The sequence below is a fragment of the Podarcis filfolensis genome (assembly GCF_964270895.1).
Source record: "Podarcis filfolensis genome assembly, chromosome: 2".
Lineage (NCBI taxonomy): Eukaryota > Metazoa > Chordata > Lepidosauria > Squamata > Lacertidae > Podarcis > Podarcis filfolensis.
Genome location: NC_139605.1, coordinates 91,387,814 through 91,406,246, shown reverse-complemented (window position 1 = coordinate 91,406,246; position 18,433 = coordinate 91,387,814). Strand labels below are relative to the sequence as shown.

Genomic DNA, 18,433 nt, shown 5'->3' with positions numbered 1-18,433 from the left:
CCACCCGCATCCCTTACAGAACCCTTAAATCAGCTCATCCCTCTCTGTGTATCTCTCCCAGGTTAACTTGGCCTCAAAACTGCAGTTTCTCTTCTGTTCCCTTACCATACCCTCCAACATTTCTCTGATGAAAATAGGAATGTCCAATTCAGTAATAATAAAATTATTCTTTATACCTTGCCCATCTGGCTGGGTTGCCCCAGCCACTCTGGGCAACTTCCAACATAAATAAAAACATAATAAAACATTAAACATTAAAAACAATTTGCCTATACAGGGCTGTCTTCCAATATCTTCTAAAGGTTTTATAGTTATCTCCTCAACTGAGGGAATCACATTTCTCCATAGCCTCCAACATTTCTCCAACGAAAATAGGGATGCCCTAAGGGAAAGTGGGACATTCTGGGGTCAAATCAGAAACCATGATGGCTTCTTTAAATCTGGGACTGTCCCTGGAAAATAGGGACACTTGGAGGGTCTGCCTTACATCTGCATGCACAAACACACATGCATACAATTAGTCTTTACTGGGTAGGTGAGTATGTCACCTCCCAGAATCTCGGAGGTTTCTCTGTAATTCAGGATGCTCCAAGCTCTCTGTACCAAGAAACAATTGTCTAACAATTAGCTCCTACAGAGAGAGACTCCTGGGCTATTAGCATTCCATTGTCAAGTACAAGACTCTGGCCAGGCATTGCCTTAAGCCACCCACTACTGATTCAGTCCTGCTGACAGGTTACCCTTGAGGCAATGTAGCTTTGGGCAGAAGGAAAAGGTTTCTTGCCTTAATGCAAACCCAGAGTGCTAGGCCTATTCATAGCAACCACATGGGAAACCCATAACAACGCTGTCCCCAAATACAGGGTTTCTGGGATTTGGTAGCAATGTAAAATGTGCATGTTGACACTGGATGATTATGTCAAAATGGGAATTTGTGAAGCTGAGAACAAGGAAGACTGTGAACTGACATCCATGACTGGACATCAAATAATCTGATCTATAGTCCAATTAAGCTGGAGAATTTGGGAAATATCAGTTTGAGTTACATGAGCTGAATGAGGATAGGATTGCTACTAAATCTTTTACATGGGCATAACTTGAAAATGCTGAAACTGGTACACCCACATGGTAATGGAATAAAAGAGGGTGGAGGCAGATATTGGGACATGCTGGAGGTACGGGGTGAGTGTGGGAATGTTCAGGGAGGCAGGAAAGGATATATTGTTTAATTATATCCTTTCCAACTTGTGTTAACAAGTTCTATAATTTAGCAGAGTAACATTCCCCTTTTAAACTTACACAGTGGATAGGTTTGCCAGGCTTGCTTAAGCCTCTAAAATAAGATTTCTGGTAATTCCCCTTTATTCCCTCCTAAAAGGAATAGACGTGACAGTCTTGTATAAAAGGTATAAATTAGTTTACTCACATTTTCTGTTCACAGATGGATCCCAGAAGGCAGACTTAAGTTACACTTGGAATCTATCCCATAAGGAGATAGTTCCTTTGTGCTCTCTTGGCCAAGAGAGCATCTCAGGCTGACGAAAGCAAAATGGAGAAGAGAGAGGTGTTGTGGCCAGCCCTGTGCTTTTGTTACCTGCACAGGTGAGGTCATGCCCACCTCTGGTCACATGTAGAGGAAGTTTGTCTCAGCCCAGGAGGAAACAGGAAGTTTATCTACTGTCTGGACAAACATCCCTCTTCATGTCTAAACATGTCCACTCTAGGAATGTTGTATTTGACTGCTCTGTGTTTCACACCCCACAGTGAGAAGGTCAAAGAAGTAGCTAGCTTTCTCTTTAGGGGAAAGTTTGCATCTCAGTGACAGAACATCTTCCTTCCATGCAGAAGTCCAAGTTCAATGTACCGCATCTCCAGGTAAGACTGGGAGAGATTTTGTGTCTGAAACCTTGGTATTTAGGGATGATAGATGTTGTAGTCCCAGCAACAGCTGGAGGGCCACAGGTCCCCCATCCCTGCAGGAGTGGCTTAAATGAGCCATTATTGATTGAACCATCCATGTATGTAGATAAAACTGGCCTACATTTCAGGTCTTTGTGAGCTTCTCTCATAAAATGCCTGTGGAGCACTTGGGAGTAATGTACCCTCTTGGGAGTCTACAGGCAGAGAGGGTTATGATGGCAACATTCTGCAGATGGGGAATGTTTTCCACAACAGAGGCAGAAAAACCTAATTGCTCTATTTTGCATCAGAACCTGTTTGCAGGCCTTAGTCACACAACCTTTATGTTCTGTCTTTGGCCATGGTCAGTTTCCCAGCCCGTTTCCCAGGGTTTAAATTTATACCTTTTGGGAACACACTGTTAGAGGTGGCAATTCTTAGACATGTAAACTCTGAATTTGTCAGGGTTACTTTGTCAGAAGTATAGGAAAAAACCTGAAACCCAGAATTGGCTCATATAAATCCCTTGTGGGGTTTATGTCGATTGCTTGCTGTCAAGCCAAACAAGGATGTGAGTAGCAGTTATTCCACTGTAATATATTTGGGAACTGCCATCTGCCTACCTATCCTTTCCGTTCAGAGGAATTATATTGGATGCTGTTTTAATGCTAGTACAACAAGCCGCCTACTATTAAGTCATTACGCCGGCTAATAGTGTATGCATGGGCCAAATATAAATATACTATTGATGTTTGGTTTCCCATCTCTTCCAAATAACTTATGAGCCCTGCATGCATGCAATTTCCATTCATTTGAGAGCTAATGGTTTTGATTAATATTTAAGGAACAGAATATTGAAAGCCACCCTGGTGACATAGTGATCCAGATCGTTTAAGTGAACTGCGGGTAAATAATGGGAGATTGAACCCCACACCATTCAGAGTAGCTGCGGAATATTTTCCAGCTCTTATCAATACAGCTGGAGAACAGCCTGTTGATTTTAATCAGTCCTCTTGAAAGTGCAACAATGTGTTGCACAGAGGAACATGCAAATATCAAGTCCCTCCTGTGACATGATCACTTTCTTCTTGGCTGATAAATCACCACACATTTGAATAGATGTGGGAGAGAACAAAGAGCCAAGCTGTAGTTCTTCTCTTCCTCTTTTCTTGGTTGCCTTGGCACGACAGCCCGCACACAATGACCGCTCCCCACTTCAAATGGGGAGTGCCTTTTGCGTGGTCGCATGCAGCCCCCTGGATCCCAGTGCGGCTCCTGGTAGTTTGGGCTGGCTTCATCCTCCCCAGGCTGGATACCTGGAGGTTGCCGCCTACCTCAGCCAATCGCTCAATCCCACCTGGGGAGGTGTTGCCAGGGGATCGGCCAGGTAAGGGGAGGGACCACCCTGCTCACACAACAGAAGGTGAATCCTACCTGCAAAGTGTCAGTGGGCTCCAGAGCTTCTCCCACCCTGCCCTCCCTCAGTTAAGTCTTCTCTTGCAGGTTAACCTCTTCTCCACAGGTACACAGGCGCTGCTACATCAGGGTCGCTGTTGAAGGGCTGGAAAGGAATTTTCCTGCATTGGCAGGTTTTGCCTTTCTCATAGCAAAACGTCACAACTTTGGCAGTTTCAGGTCTTGGGCGGAATCCTTTAGTTTATCTTCTTAAATGGGGGGGGGGTTTGAAGTGGTGACCCATGCCCCCCTTGTGGCGGTGATCCCAGGGTGCCCGTTAAAAGGGTATTGAGGGGAGGCATTGGCCATACACCGAGAGGTTGTCATTGCTCTCCGCTCCAACGGCGGCAAAATGGGGGGCGGGCTCTCTGCTTGAACATATGTTCTCCGGAGCCAGCCCAATCCCTACACATTCTAGATCACCCTGATGTCCCCCAGAGCCCCGGCTGGGGACTGGGAAGGATAAACGCCCAATGCCTGAGCCAAGGTCTCCCTGCACCTGAAATTTAATAAAGTTGTGGCCAGTTTTAATCCCATAGCACGTTGTCTTGAGTCATTATTCCGCTCGGGGGCCACCTTGGGGTTGGGGGGACTCCACCTGTCCACACAAACATTGGCTATGTGCACGTTATACTGTTTAAAGAACATCTGAAGCACACCATTTCCCTCAGATAATTCTGGGCGTTGTATTTTGTTGAGTGATGCTGGGAATTCTTACTCTGTGAGGGGTAAACTATAGTGCCCAGAATTCTTTGAGGGAAAGGCTGCATTTTGAATGTGCTTTGAAGGTATAGGCTGGGTGCATGCAACCACTGCCTGTATCCTGCTACCATGCATTGTTTTCCAGAGGTCTTTACTTCTTTCGGTGGTGGGGAACCTGTGGCCCTAAAGATATGGCCACACTACAATTCCCATCATCCCCAGTCAGTATGGCTCCTGTCTGCCTTCTCCAATCAGCTTGAAGTACTAAACGTTCCTCCAGTGTGTTGTACACAAGAATGTTCCTGCGTCATTTCCAGACTGTCACTATCTTGTGGGCCGGATTCAGTTTTGTACCACCAAATTTTAGTTGTGTAATGAAAGTGGATCTGGTGCTCTTCTGTGGAAAACCTGCTTCCAAAAAAGAAGAAGCAAAAAAGCAAAATAACCCCCCCCCCCCGAGTTTTTGCAGTAAGAAAATGATGGCAAAGTACACTGGAAATGCGGTAACAATTGCTTCTTGTGATGCCATCTCATGGCTGCCACCAGAACAAAAGCCCAATAAACAGTGGATCTATCATCTTCCCACAAATTTTGTGAAAACAAATTGGGCACGTGCTCAATAAATAGGTAATCGAGAGGAGCCCCTGGATTAGAAAAATGGCTCAATGGGGTTTTGTTTCTTGTAGAAAACAAGGACGGAGGAAAGAAGCTGGTGTAATGCTTCTTTTTTAATTTTTTAAAAATATTTTTATTGATTTTTACAATTTTATATAATCCTTTCGTGAAATTCTCTTAATCCCTTGACTCCCCCCCCCCCATCTTACATGGATCCTAATAACTATTTTTCCAAGTCTACACATCAATGCAGTTTCCATAATTTTCTTTTTTCTTAATTATGCATAAACTTTGTAACTTTAGCTGGACTTTAAAAATCACTTGTAATGTTTTAATTCGTTTACAATGGTCTCCTAGATAGGTTATAAAATTTTCCCATTATTTTTAAAAGTCTATATCTTCTTCTTTTTTGTATTTTTATTAAATATTTTCTTGATTTACAGAAGTATGTGTAATGTCTCTCTCTTGTATTTTTTCCATGTAACATTTTTACAAATCAGTTTCATTTGTTGAGACATTAGGAAGAAAAGGTGGAGGGGGGAGTGATGGGTGGGGGTGGGGTCAGGCGGCGATGTTTCTATTTTGCTTAATGTATGTAGGGTTTGGTGTCAGCGTTGCTTGTGCAGGTTCTCTGCTGTTCACTTGTGTTCCTTTGGTGGTGAGATAGGTTGGGGTTGGCCTAGGGTGTGGTTGCTTGCTTGTGATTGGCTGTGGTGGTCTTTGTTTTCATGTGTGAGTGGGGTGGGTGGGTGTTAGCCATACTGATATGTATGCTGTTGGTGGATTATTGTCATTGTCTTGTTGGGCTGTGTATGTGATAAAGGGGAACCATACCAGGAAACTCAGGAATCAAGAAGATAAAGACTTTCAGTTGTACACCTAGAGAGGGACACAATTGAAAGTCTTTATCTTCTTGATTCCTGAGTCTCCCAGTTAGTTTAGCCATTTCGGCATAATCCAGCCGTTTGGCTTGCCATTCTTCCCTAGTCGAGATCATTGCTTCTTTCCACCTTTGAAGCCGATGTAATGCTTCTAATGCATTTGAGGACTCGGAATTTCGTTTTCACCTCTGGCTGGAATAGGCAACTGTGCAGGGCAATCTTATACATGTCTACTAAATTAAATAACACACTCCCAGGTAAGTGTGTAATAGCCTTAATTTTGTTTTTCTCTGTGATGATTAGGGAAATGGGAGTGTGAGTTCAATACTGCAGGGCAGGCTACAGGACCATGTGGAGCGAGTTCTGAAGGTCCAAACCCAGCTTGTCATTGGTAGCAGCCGCCTCCTGCTGTCCTGACACACTTACTTAGGGCTGGGATAGCTCACAGGTGCCCTCCAGATGTTGGACTGCAAATTCCCATAAGCCTCAGGCAGCATGGTCAATGGGGAGGGATGATGGGAGTTGTAGTCCAACAAAATACATGGAGGGTACCACACTGGCTACCCTTGTACTAGAGTGTGAAGACTATAGGACTTATTTCTGGGTGCATACGCATAAAAGATTGCACCATTAGTGCCTCCCATGTTAAGCAGCAAGAGGGATGTTTTCAATAAGCGAAGTATGGAAATGCAATATGCTTTTAAAATGATACGCATAAGGAAGGGGTGTCCATAGAATTGCCTGAGGAGGAAGACTGGCTCTTTAAGAATTCAGTATTCTGCTGGTTCAGTTTTGCCTGCTTTAATGAGAACTCCTGGGGCCATTCACAAGATCCAGCGTCCTCTTCAAGTAAGGAGCAACTTAACAGAGTATCTGTTCCCAATTACAGAAGGAAATTCAAGCTCACGCCGCCATGGATATTTCCAAACCGCCTCTTGGGCAATAGTGCCTGGATACTTCCACTTTCTCTGCAGACAGGCCAATCCCCCAGCCAGCAAGCACCCACCAATGAACTGTTCTGAGCCTCCAGGCTGAGCATATCCTCTTCTCCTCCCCACTCCAGACTTTAGCATTTGATTGGTTCATCTCACTATCAGAAACCACTTGTGTCCTGTTTCTTAATTGCACCCATCCCAGGAGAATTTCCCAACAGCAGTTCTTAAGTTTCGAATAAGCACCGCAGTAACAATCATGCAGAAATGCACACAGATTACAAACAGCTTGTGATACTTCATTGGCTCTTGATATCAAATGTACCTTACATATAGCAATGGACTCACAGGCAAGCACACAGCAGCGGTCGTACAATATCATGGCAGAACGTAAAACTCATTGATGTAACAGAAATGGTATGGAGAGCAAGGGATGCTTGAGAAGTCTGATTTCAATGCAACTTGATCTGATCCGCCTCATCCAGATCACCCCATAGATTTTGCACTTCTTCAGATTTTGCGATCCAGTTCTTGGTTTATAATTTTAAAAAATTCACAGGCTTTTTAAATGTATACTTTAGGATTCCAGATGTTTGCAATGAAACAGAATGTGTTTAAATATTATTTTGTGATAAAACATTTAAATAATTTTCTGTAGTTTTGTTTTTTTTTTAAAAAAAGCACAAAAATGGAATGGCCTTAGGAAAGAACTCGAGCATGAGAATGTTCCATCCCTGTCAGGGACCTATGAAAACATCACAGCTTATTAGACTGCTAAGGCAGGCAGGCTTAGTTTAACATGGCTTCTTGACTGTAGCTTTCTTCTGAGGTTCCTGCAGTGGTAAGGATCAGCTACAACTCATCACAGGCCACTGGGGATCAAGTGTGTGGAGTCCAGTCATACCACTATAAGTGACAAGGTGTTGCAACAGTCCATTATTGGAGGGGGAAAGGAGCAGAAAGGGAAAGTGTCCCACGAGGAAGGTCCCAACTATTTTTCCTTTTCAGTCCACAGTACTTGATAGTTATCAGGATTTGGCCTGGGTGCCTGCTACATATTGGCATACGTAGCTTCTTCAACTGGACCTTGAAAACTTAAGGAGGCATATGATACCTGTTCTGTAGCTGTAGGAACCTAGAAAGTGAAAAAACAACAACAGCACTGGTCAAGGAGGCAGGGACTATTGCAAGAAGAGAAAGCATTGCAGGGTGCGAGGAGGCAGCGTTGTGTAGTGCAGGGGTGGAGAACCTCAGTCCCAGGGGCCAAATGTGGCCCTCCACACCTCTCTTTTTGGCCCTTGGGACTGTCCCCAGGCCTCACCACTTACTGGCTAAGCTTTGCATTCTCATTGAGTGTTTTTGCCTAGCTGGAATATGTCTGTGAACTCCGATTATGCCTCTTGCTTCCCTGGTTGAAGGTGTGCAAGGGGGTGTGCTCAGTGTGTGTAGAAACAAGGTAAAATTCGCAAGTAGTTTGTGCAGAAGGGAATGTGGGCCTCCAGCTAAAACAGGTTCTCCACCCCTGTTATAATAGGCAGTGTGTTCGATTTGGACTGGGGAGAGTCAAACCCAAGCCCCAGAAAACTGGGGGGGGGGTCTAATTTCTCTCAGCATAGCCTATCTGACAGGGAGACCAAGTCTCAAACATGGAGGGGGAATCTCATCAGCATTGGCAAACAGTCTATTCTAATGGAAAGAGCAGGGAGGCAGGCTCTCAAACGACAGTCAGCCCACAAGCCTCTCGGAGCCCGTCACAGATCCTGCTCCTTGGAGGAAGGGCAGGATAATCCCACAATAACATGCAACACAAGTGCACACACTCTTGGTTTGCCTAACATATTGCAAGATTGTACTTGGGCAGAATTTGCTAGTAGTGGCTCGGAGACTCTAGACATCACTGCTGTGGTACAGAGAGTAAACATGTAGAATCTCTCTGCCATGAGGGAGTGCTATTGCCATGGAAGTTCATTCCACTCAGCATCCCATTTCTAGCTTTGGCCAACAGCGATGCTTCAGAAGAGGGAAGACCCAAAGGGATGGTGGGGAATGCCTGGTGTTGCAACCAGCATCCACCCAAATTTGCTTTGGCCCACTCTTTTGGGAGTTTGTTGCATCATGGAAAAACCTCTGTCGACGGCAGCACCACATTGTGACTTAAGGATAACAGAATGTGTCTTTAAAGTCCAATATATGAGCAGTGACAGTCACACTTTGGGGCACATGCATAGTAACTGACATGCTCCTGCGCTGGACCTAAGAGAGCTCGTGTGGATCTTGCCCATTATTTACGCAGTCCTGGCATTGCCAGACTTAATGCAGACCAAAATGAACTAAGACCCATTTTAAACTACAAACAGAAGCATATATTTTGAAAAGCCTATTACGTGGTAGTGGTGGTGGTCTGAGCTGTAATTTATGGCGTATGCATTTCCCCATGGTTCTTTGTGAATCACTAACTCAGGAAAATCAGTTGCACGAAGCAGCAGGGTTTTTTCCAAAACTACCTTCTTTGTGATGTGCTCAAAAACGATATACGTTTTTAGGCGCTGCCCCCTTAACATGCATGGAGATCAAAGGTGGGATATAAAAAGAGCAAAAAGCATTAGCAAATTTTCTACTCATGGGAAGAACCTCTGGCTGAGAAGCAGAAGTCGAAGCTTTCATCACGGTTGCATATTCCACTTCTTCTGTGTGGTTTGTTGCTTGGTGGGAGCTGGGCGGAGCTGGCTTGTGGTGAGGTCTCTGCTTTGGCTTCTCAGTTCTACCAGAAGTATTGCCTTCTGCACGATTAGGAGCCTGAAATTAAACCAAAAACAACACGGTGTCCCATTTGGTATCTGTGAGCAGACCCCACCCCCATACCCCTTTGTATCTGTAGCATTATCTTAGGACATGTTTCCCCAAGACATTTGCACGTGGCCAAAAAAACCACACACGGAGCTATCGCCTGCAATCTTAGTTCACAACAGGTGCAAGAACTGTCTGAGTATAGCACCACAGTATGCTACCTGAAAGAAAATGGTACCCTATTGTACCGAGTTCCACAGAAATTGTAACAGGATGTCCTGGGAGTGGATCAGCGTGGGTCAAGGGAAGAAGTGGCCTTTTAAAGTGAATGTTCTCTGAAACTACTCTTAGCATTCTGGGAAGAGCAAGAATTTGGTTCAGCAAGCCTGCTGAGGTTGGAGGCAAAAGTGAGGAGAGGAGGGGAAGGGAAGGGAAGGGAAGGGAAGGGAAGGGAAGGGAAGGGAAGGGAAGGGAAGGGAAGGGAAGGGAAGGGAAGGGAGAAGTCCTTTTGCCACTTACCGTAGACAGGAGGATATCCCCACATGCTTTGGCAGCTGAAAAGATAGCAAATAGGTTGCAATGTCACATCAGTGTCTTAAATCTATTTTTTCCCCATTTCATTTTAAAAGCAGGTCAGGGAAACAGGAAAACAAGCATTTGGAAAGAATGAGCATCTCCACAGTATCTTCACATAGCAGGAAGGAAATGTTCTCAAAGGAGATGTGGGTAGCTGGCTGTGGAAAGTGGGTACAGATTTCCTCAGCCCTCCTAATCCAACTTCTGTATTGGTCTGGGTAGAGGCAGATGTTCTGCATGAAGGGGCTGTTCTGTTCTTCCACCTCCTTCCTCTGCCTCAGCACAGCATCACCTAAACAGCAACGTGCTTTAGAAACCCAGTTTATTTTTTCAGAAAGTTTCACTTCTGCTATCTGCTCTTCTGCACTGCTACTTTTAGGTAGCCACAAATAAAACAATTTTCAAGGCCTCCATAAGTAGCTCCTGGGTGTGATTTGGGGCAATTAAAGCTGCATTGAGTGGCTATAGCTGGAGAAATATATTAACTGTAGTTATGACTGTATACAAGTTCAGCCAAAGGAAGCGTCTGTTCACTTATTTAAAATATTTTGAGCAGGCCCTTCATTGTAGTAGAGACCAGGGCAGGGTTTGAACAGCAGTATAATCAGTTTAAAAACATAAGATTCCACACCACTTTGTTAGATTAAGCTTATTAAATTTGTGTATTGCTGCCCACTAAAAAAAAAAAGTCCCAACGCAATTTACAACCAAGTAAAAAAGTGCAGAAAACAATGACATCCCACTCCAATGCCAGCCCGGTAGGATAGCTCATATACAGGGTTGCACTGGAGGTCTTCAGTCAGTTTTTAACAGAAGCATAACCAGATTTCAGGAGTCTGAGGTCACGCAAAGTTCAAATGACCTGAAAATATGGAGGAAACCAGAAATGACAGTGGAGAGGCATGGGAGATGGAAAGGTAGGGGCAGACAGAAAGGATGAGACAGGAAAGATAAAATGCAGGGACTTCCTGCACACATCCACTCACCTTTTTGCTTCTTCAGCCTCCGCATTAGCAGCAAGGCTGCTACTAAGAGCACCACCAGCACCAGAAAAATAACCGGCAACAGGATTGTGATGAAAAGGCTGGGATATAAAAAAGGCAGGAAGTATGTGAGACATGATGCGTTGGTTGCTGCTTGTTCTTTGGCACGTAGCTCTGCAATGTGAATGGGACCTTGCTGGTTAGAATTTGGAAGCTCTGAATCTTCCTCCGCAGGAGAGAAATCCCTTTGGTTTGTGATAAAGGGGAAGGATAAACTCCACTCCCTACTTTTGCTGCTGCGTGACTAGGAGCTGACATCTCCAATGCCCCTTCTCCCTTCTTCTTGCAGATCTCTTTCCTTCTACATCAGGGATGGAGAAACCAATGGCCCTCCTGATATTGTTAGACTTCAGCTCTCATTGGCCAGCATTGCCAATGATCAGGGATGTTGAAAATAATTTAGTCGTTCCCTTAGATCCCACTTTCCTCCATGGTGCTCAAGGTGGAATCCATGGCTCTCGCCTCCCGATTTTATCTTCAAAACAATGGTGTGAAGTAGGTTAAGCTGAGGGATGTGACTGGCTGAAGGACATCCACTGAGCTTCATCCCTCAGTGGGGTTTTGAACCCTGGTCTTCCTGGCCCCTAGTCCAACACTCTAACTACTGCACCACTGTAGTCCAACAACATCTGGAGGATCATTGGTTCTTCACCCCTGCTCTGAAAGTATCCTGCCGAAATTCCCAATTGGCAATTAGGAGAACAAATGTTTTTTGTTCCATGTCAGAATTAACATAACATGTGAAATACTTCACATGGGCTGCTCAGTGGTTAGCTAGCCTTTTGCTCCTTACACAAAGCAGCACTGTGTCACAGCAGAAGCTGGAAACCACAAATGGAAATGAGCTGCACGTCTTAGATTTCCCTACACCAGCATTTTGACAGACATCTGCTGTTCCGTGTGAGTCCTTACCCTGGTGGTTCGGAGTCTGAGTCTGGGCCTCTGGTAGTTACTGCTGCTGCTGCTGTAGTAGTGAGAGGCTCTAAAACAGAGACAAAAACACAGACTTCATCCCACCTCTCTATATGTATATACCATTATATTGTACAGTCAAGAGTGCATGTGTGAAGGCATCATGATTCCACCAGTTCCTCTGGATGGCTGCCTACATCTGTCATCGTTGAAACCGAGCCTCACTCAGTTTCTAAGAGCCAGGCCACTTCCAGATGGCCAATTAGTCGAACATTCATCCCAATCTGTTTGCATAAACTTTGCAAGGAGGTTATACAATGTCAGCTGTTCACTGAGCAGTCATTCGTAATCCTTCGCAGGGAAGTTGTGTGACATCAAGGCAAATTAAGTGTTACTGCACACTTTCTAGTGCATTTTCTTTCCTGCAAAAAGTCAAATTGCCAGGAGAGTGGATTTGTTGCAGAGAAACATGAAACTCACTATGGTTGCGCCACCTAAATTTCCTGGTCTGTGTTTGAATATCGCCCATAAAATAGCTTAGTCTGGAAGGAGCCCTGGTTAGACGATACATCAGCTTTCTTTCCTGTGCAAATAGCTGCTTACTTCAACCGTTTACTGATGTGAGCGGTGTAGTGGCTGGAGCTGGGGACCAGCATGAGTTCGCTGTTCCTCTTCTGTGGTAAGAACAGTACTGCGAGGAGAATCTTGTGCAACCTCTGATATTACACACAACCAACTGTTTGCATGAGGTTGCCTGACTCAGATCTCAGCCTCACAGGTAAAGCGGAGTCAGGTAACCTGCCTTCATGCTGGCACCAGCCTCAGAGTGGCAGAGCAGAAGGCTGAGGAAGAAGAAAAAACAAAACACCTGTAATCCTTGCCCATCGCGGGGCCTAGTAACCACATGTACTGCAATGCTTGAAGTCAAAATCAAAAAAGCACAATGGACAGAAAGCTCTACAGGGAAGCTGGTACAGAAGTGAGGGAAGTGGTGGTAGATTAGAGCAATGTTAGCATACCCTCCGACATTCCCCTGATGAAAATAGGGATGCCAGAGTGTGGCCCTAGTCAGCTGACTCACGGAAGAGCGCAGCACCACAGCAAGTGCCAGCACTGGCTTCAAGCACTGACGTATCCCTGGGACATTCCGGGATCCAATCAGAAGCCGGGGTGACTTCTTTAAATCCAGGAATGTTCCTTTACAATAGGGATAGTTGGAGGGTATGCATGAGCAATTGTCACCCTCAATATGAATTCAAATATGAAGAGTAGACTGCTTGAAACAAGTTGTTGTGAACTGTTTCAACATATATTTATTAAGCAAGGACCAACTTGGTCTGGGAGTTTGTAACGTAAAGTAGTTTCCCATACCGATTGCACAAGACAGAAGGCAAATGTCAATGGTCCCACATTCAATATGTGTTCCAACTATGACCGCAGAACTCCTTCCATGGTCATGCATCTGACACACGGTTATGGTCAACTGAGGTTTGCTTTTCTATGGCTTGGTAGGTGAGGAATTGTACAAGAACTTCAAAATGAAAGCAAGAGAACTTCCTGGGGAAACAGAGAGCGACAGGCGTTCCTCACATCTGCCGCCACCTTCCTGGTCTAGCTGTAGCTCCTCCCCAGCATTCGGGCAATTCCAGTAATCTGAGATTGCAGGGAAAGGATGTTGCTTATTGTGAGACAAGTACTTAATTTTTTGGATTGCAAAGTATATTTCCATTCTTAGGTTGTTCATCCTCACACGACATAGGCTTCTACAGCCTCCTAGTTCTCTGCAGTTCCTGCCTGTTGGTCTGGGATGAATGCAAAATGTCCTTTTCCTGAACATTTGAACCAACTGTAAGGTGGGATCAATGCCCTGAGCCACTGCTACCATCGACCGCATGCAAAATCATTGTATGCAGAGAATAGCAATGGAAAAGCGGGGAGGGCCAGTTCTTTGGCCCCCTCCTCTGGTACCCAATGCCCTAACATGAATTTGAGTGTTTTTAGTATGAAATGCTAATCAGCAAAAAACAGACAGGGTAGCTAGCATAAAGCACCCGTTTTCAAATACATCCTTCATCAGTGTATATACATATTGCAATCTTATGATCATAAAAGCCTCACTGAAGAAAATCTTTCCTGGTCCCCTTTATGCAATATGTATGTACAATGATGAAGGATGTATTTGGAATCAGGTGCTTTATGCTAGCTACCCTGTCTGTTTTTTGCTCATGAGCATCTGATGCCGAAAACACTACTATTCACATACCCGTATTTTTCGCTCTATAACACACACCAGACCATAACACGCACATAGTTTTTAGAGGAGGAAAACAAGAAAAAAAAATATTCTAAACGAAATAGTGGATATATGATTTTTGTGGTTCATGCTGTGGCCACAGACATGTGACCTGACAGTGAGTTTGGAGTAGCCCAATGCAAAAATCCTGAGGATCCATGTGGATCCATGCTTTGTAACCACGGAGGAGGAAAGGAAGGGGAACCATGGATCCTCTGCTCACGACTGCAGCAGATCCCCCCCGCCACCCGCAGGCATTCGCTCCACAACACGCACAGACATTTCCCCTTACTTTCTAGGAGGAAAAAAGTGAGTGTTATGGTGCAAAAAATATGGTAAATTAAATTTTCGAATCAGCTTTTTGCATGCTTTTGTCTGCTTTTTGCTTTTTAGCTCATAACGTGTACCCCTTGTTTTTTGTACTAACATGAATGTTGACTTCCAAATCTGTCTCAAAAAGTCAGAGAAAGAACTTACCTTGCAAGACAACCACAGTGACTGGAAAATAATCCTCAAACCCAAGTGGTATATTTACCCCACACCGATATTGCCCAATATCCTCCAGGGTCAGGTTCTCTGTAATAATTGTAAATAGGCAGAGGCTACGATTGTCATTGATAGAGAATCTGTCCTGTTTCACTAGGGAAGATGATTCTGTTGTTTCAATAATTTTCTTGCACTGGTAATTCAGATCCTTGCACCAGAATTTCAGATAGGATTCATATGCTTCTGAATAACGGCATATGACAGATAACGACCCACCCACGGGTCCACTCACTGTACTATTACTGATGATGGGTAATCCAGAGTAAGGACCTGAAAAGAACAGAGTAAACAACACTCACAACCCTCTCCTTCTGCATGGAAAAGTAACACTAGGGACATTAGGCCAAAGGGGGGGCGCGGGGCTAGTTTGGAATTCTATCACTTAGTCTCAGTTTTCATGCATTGCGTTCTTACTCAACACAAGATGCCATTAGAAAATATAATCTTGGAGTAATCATAAAAAATAAGAAATATACAACCGTGGATAAGTTTCATTAACACTGTAATCATATGTACACAGAAGTAAGTCCCACTGAATTCAGGGAGGTTTACTCCCAGGTAAGTGGGCAGAGACTCAGTGAGGGCTTGCTTCTGAGTAGGTACTGTCATTATTTATTGCATTTATTCATTGCTTTCTACCAAAAAAAACCCCAAAACGTTCCTAAGTGACTAACAAATATATAGCATATCAAACATCCTCTGAATAATTTCAAACTAAATACACAGAATGAAACACCCTAAAATAAAGATTCCAAGAGTTGTTAAGTCAACAACAACTGAACAACCTTAGCAACCTGCGGAGCTCTAGAAGTCAAATCTCTTGAGGTGAGAGGTTGTATCTTAAGGCGCTTCCTACCAACACGGACACCCTGTGCCAACCGATTTTGTGACGTACCTTTTATTATTGCACTTCATGCAATGCAAACAGGCTAGATATTTTTTGTGTGTGTGTTGTAAGTCGCTCTGAGTTGCCTTGGGCAAGATAAAGTGACTACAGTGGTACCTCTGGTTAAGTACTTAATTCATTCCGGAGGTCCATTCTTAACCCGAAACTGTTCTTAACCTGAAGCACCACTTTAGCTAATGGGGCCTCCCGCTGCTGCTGCGCGATTTCTGTTCTCATCCTGAAGCAAAGTTCTTAACCCGAGGTACTATTTCTGGGTTAGCGGAGTCTGTAACCTGAAGCGTATGTAACCTGAGGTACCAGTGTAACAGATGTTGATGATGATGATGATGATGATAATTTAATAACAACAAGGAGGGGTCCTACTCAACTCCACTAAGAGATGAGCACAAAGAGGCCACAAATTATATTGCTGTGCAATCTTAAGTTAAAAATTCTGAGCAAACAGGAATTTCTTATCCGGTGCGTTGTGCCACAGGCGTGTTTTCCTGAGGAGCGCATTCTGCAAAAGAGGAGATCCTACTGAGAAAGCTCATTCGCTCCTTGCCACGCTCCTTGCCTTCAGAGGCGGGACTAGCTGCTCTGGCACCCGGAGCGGCACACATGCTGTGCACCCAGGGGCGGAGCTAGCTGCCCGCGGGGCCAGTGTCCCAGGGGTGGCAGAGCAATGTCACACCCCCCCCCAGGGATGAAACCCGGGGCGGACTGCACCCCCCGCACCCCCATTCCTCCGCCAGTGCTCACCTTCTCAGAGGGGCCCCCAGGCATGGAGGGCCACAAGGTGCTGTGAGAAGGAAAAGGCAGGGAGGAGCTTCAAATGTACATTCTGCCCCGATTCTCTCAGTGTCTTTTAAAAAAGGCACTGGTGAAAACAATTCTGGTGTTCTTGTTTTTTTAAAAAAATAATGTTAAATAGATATCATGAAAAGAATATTAATATTTAATAAAAGCAGTATGTATGTCGTGGAGGGGGGAAATATGAGTTGTTCACCTGAAACAAAGAGAAGTGTTTCAGGTACACCTAATAACTCTTTAGGTTTCTTGCTGCATGGCTGCTTCACAGCCCTTTCCAACCAGTTCTGTGCAAACAAACTCAGCTCTGGGAAAGCTGTCTGTTCTTCTATTGTGGCTGCAGCTGCCCAGCATGTTCTGCTGCTTCCTTCCCCTTGCAGCATCTAAACCACTCGTTTCCTTCACATAAATAGCTAGCTAGCGCGAATGTGCCTTTATTTTATTTTTTTTGCATTTTATATTCTGTGGCATTCTGCAACACTGAGAGAGCTTGTGTGTGTGTGTTTGCTTGTGGGTTGGTTGGTTTGTGAAAGTATTCTAAAAAATATATTGAACTATACTTAATTTTTAAAAAACATGAAAAAAATGGAACAACAGAAAACGCAGCACCATTAATAAAATTGGCAAGTGTCGACAAAACAAGCTTCATGAGATCTGTGATTAGGAAAACATTCAGGATTTTTTGTTAAGTCTACATGCCACCGGGAACTGGAGAAGGTGACAGAAAAGGCTCTGCGTTGTGATCACTAATATACAGTTGTTCTCCTTCCTCAACAGCTGGAATGTTATTGAATTTTGAAGGCAAGCTTAATATCTAAATTTGCACATAGGTCACTTTTCACTCCTCTATTTCTATTATCTCTATTATCTTTGAGAGGCATGTAACAGCTGAAATAGTTTGAGGGAGGAAGTGTAGGGGGGAATTAAGGATGGACTCAGCAGCCTAATTCCATCCTGTTTCAGTTTAGCTGGTGCTCAGCTATAGTCCTGCTCCATGCCATTTTGTGCAGATCTTTTGAAGGAATGGAAGAGAAGTCCACATTTAAAACGTATGCATTCTATATGGGCTTTTTTGTGAAAAATACACATTTTTTCCAATGCATTTCAATGCAAAATGCATGTTTTAGTACACAGTCATTTTTAACTTGAAAACTAACTTTTTATGTGCACTTTTAGTGCACCAAAATGAAATTGCAAAATCCACAGACATGCGTAATCTTCCTGGGAACTGCATTCTGAGTACTAAGTAAGTCTGCAAATATTGGATCAGGTCAGTCTGCTGCTAGAAGCAGGCTGAAATCATCCCCCCCCCTCAAAATGTTTACCAAATCATGAGCATTTTGCCTGATTCACAGGGCTCATCTGCATTTATGTTTGATTGGTGACTTCTGGACATGGGTGTGAAAGGTCTCTCTTTTGTCCCACTGCTTTTCCAGGGAAAACTTGGTAGTTACCACTGAACCAGAGCAAATGTCAATTGGGGTTTTCTGCAGATCGACTTTTGTTCCAATTCAGGGCTTACTCCCCACCTCAGCTTGCCCTGCTGTTCCTCCTGGGGAAACCCGATCTTTAGTGCTGAATCAGAACAAATGGCAATTGGATTTTCCACAGATTGTCTTTGTTCCGATTTAGCACTAAAGAGGGTTGTTTTTCCTAGGAGAAAGCTGCGGGGCAAAGGCTAAACCTGTGCTTTTTAGGCACAAGACAAGCAGAAGTGAGCCCTCAGTGGGTTTTCCTGGGGAAACAGTAGGACAAAAGAAAAGACCAAAAGGAAGAAATTGCAGGACAAAGAGAAGTGTGGAAGAGCCCACAGTGAATCACTCTCATTAACTTCCACAAGGCTTAAGAGCAGCTTCTGGAGAGCATATTTGTATCCATGAAATGGGACCTAGAGGTAAGGAGGCCTAAAACCTTTCCCCCGGGGATGTTGCTCTGATCAGATGTGGAGATCTCTGCAGCTGCTTACCAATAAGGGGGGGGAAACGAGACACCTGGTCAGTAGGTTAGCTGTCTGTGAATATTCCACTGAATGCTACCAGTGCTATGTCTTAGTGCACATGGTACACAATATTCCTACCAGCAACCATTAGAGAACA

General features: G+C 44.3%; 2 protein-coding genes across 5 annotated transcripts in view; one reads left to right on the top strand and one right to left on the bottom strand.

Moving 5' to 3' along the window:
* The window catches only part of RAB37 (RAB37, member RAS oncogene family), a 79,215-nt gene that overhangs the window by 13,879 nt on the left and 46,903 nt on the right, over nt 1-18,433 (top strand). The gene's annotated exons all lie outside the window — the stretch shown is intronic.
* Nucleotides 1-18,433, bottom strand: part of CD300LF (CD300 molecule like family member f) — a 122,008-nt gene that overhangs the window by 98,386 nt on the left and 5,189 nt on the right. The window contains exons 3-8 of one of the 3 annotated variants that reach the window (XM_083598264.1): nt 14,573-14,911; nt 11,803-11,872; nt 10,834-10,931; nt 9,791-9,825; nt 9,116-9,280; nt 5,567-7,619 (exon numbers count right to left, since the gene is read on the bottom strand). The exons of 1 other annotated variant lie outside the window; for it this stretch is intronic. In XM_083598264.1, the coding sequence (XP_083454390.1) occupies nt 7,536-7,619; nt 9,116-9,280; nt 9,791-9,825; nt 10,834-10,931; nt 11,803-11,872; nt 14,573-14,911 (791 nt within the window). In that variant the 3' untranslated portion in view covers nt 5,567-7,535. Of the gene's footprint in view, nt 1-5,566; nt 7,620-9,115; nt 9,281-9,790; nt 9,826-10,833; nt 10,932-11,802; nt 11,873-14,572; nt 14,912-18,433 lie in introns of those variants that run through there. One more of the 3 variants, XM_083598268.1, reaches the window with a different exon arrangement.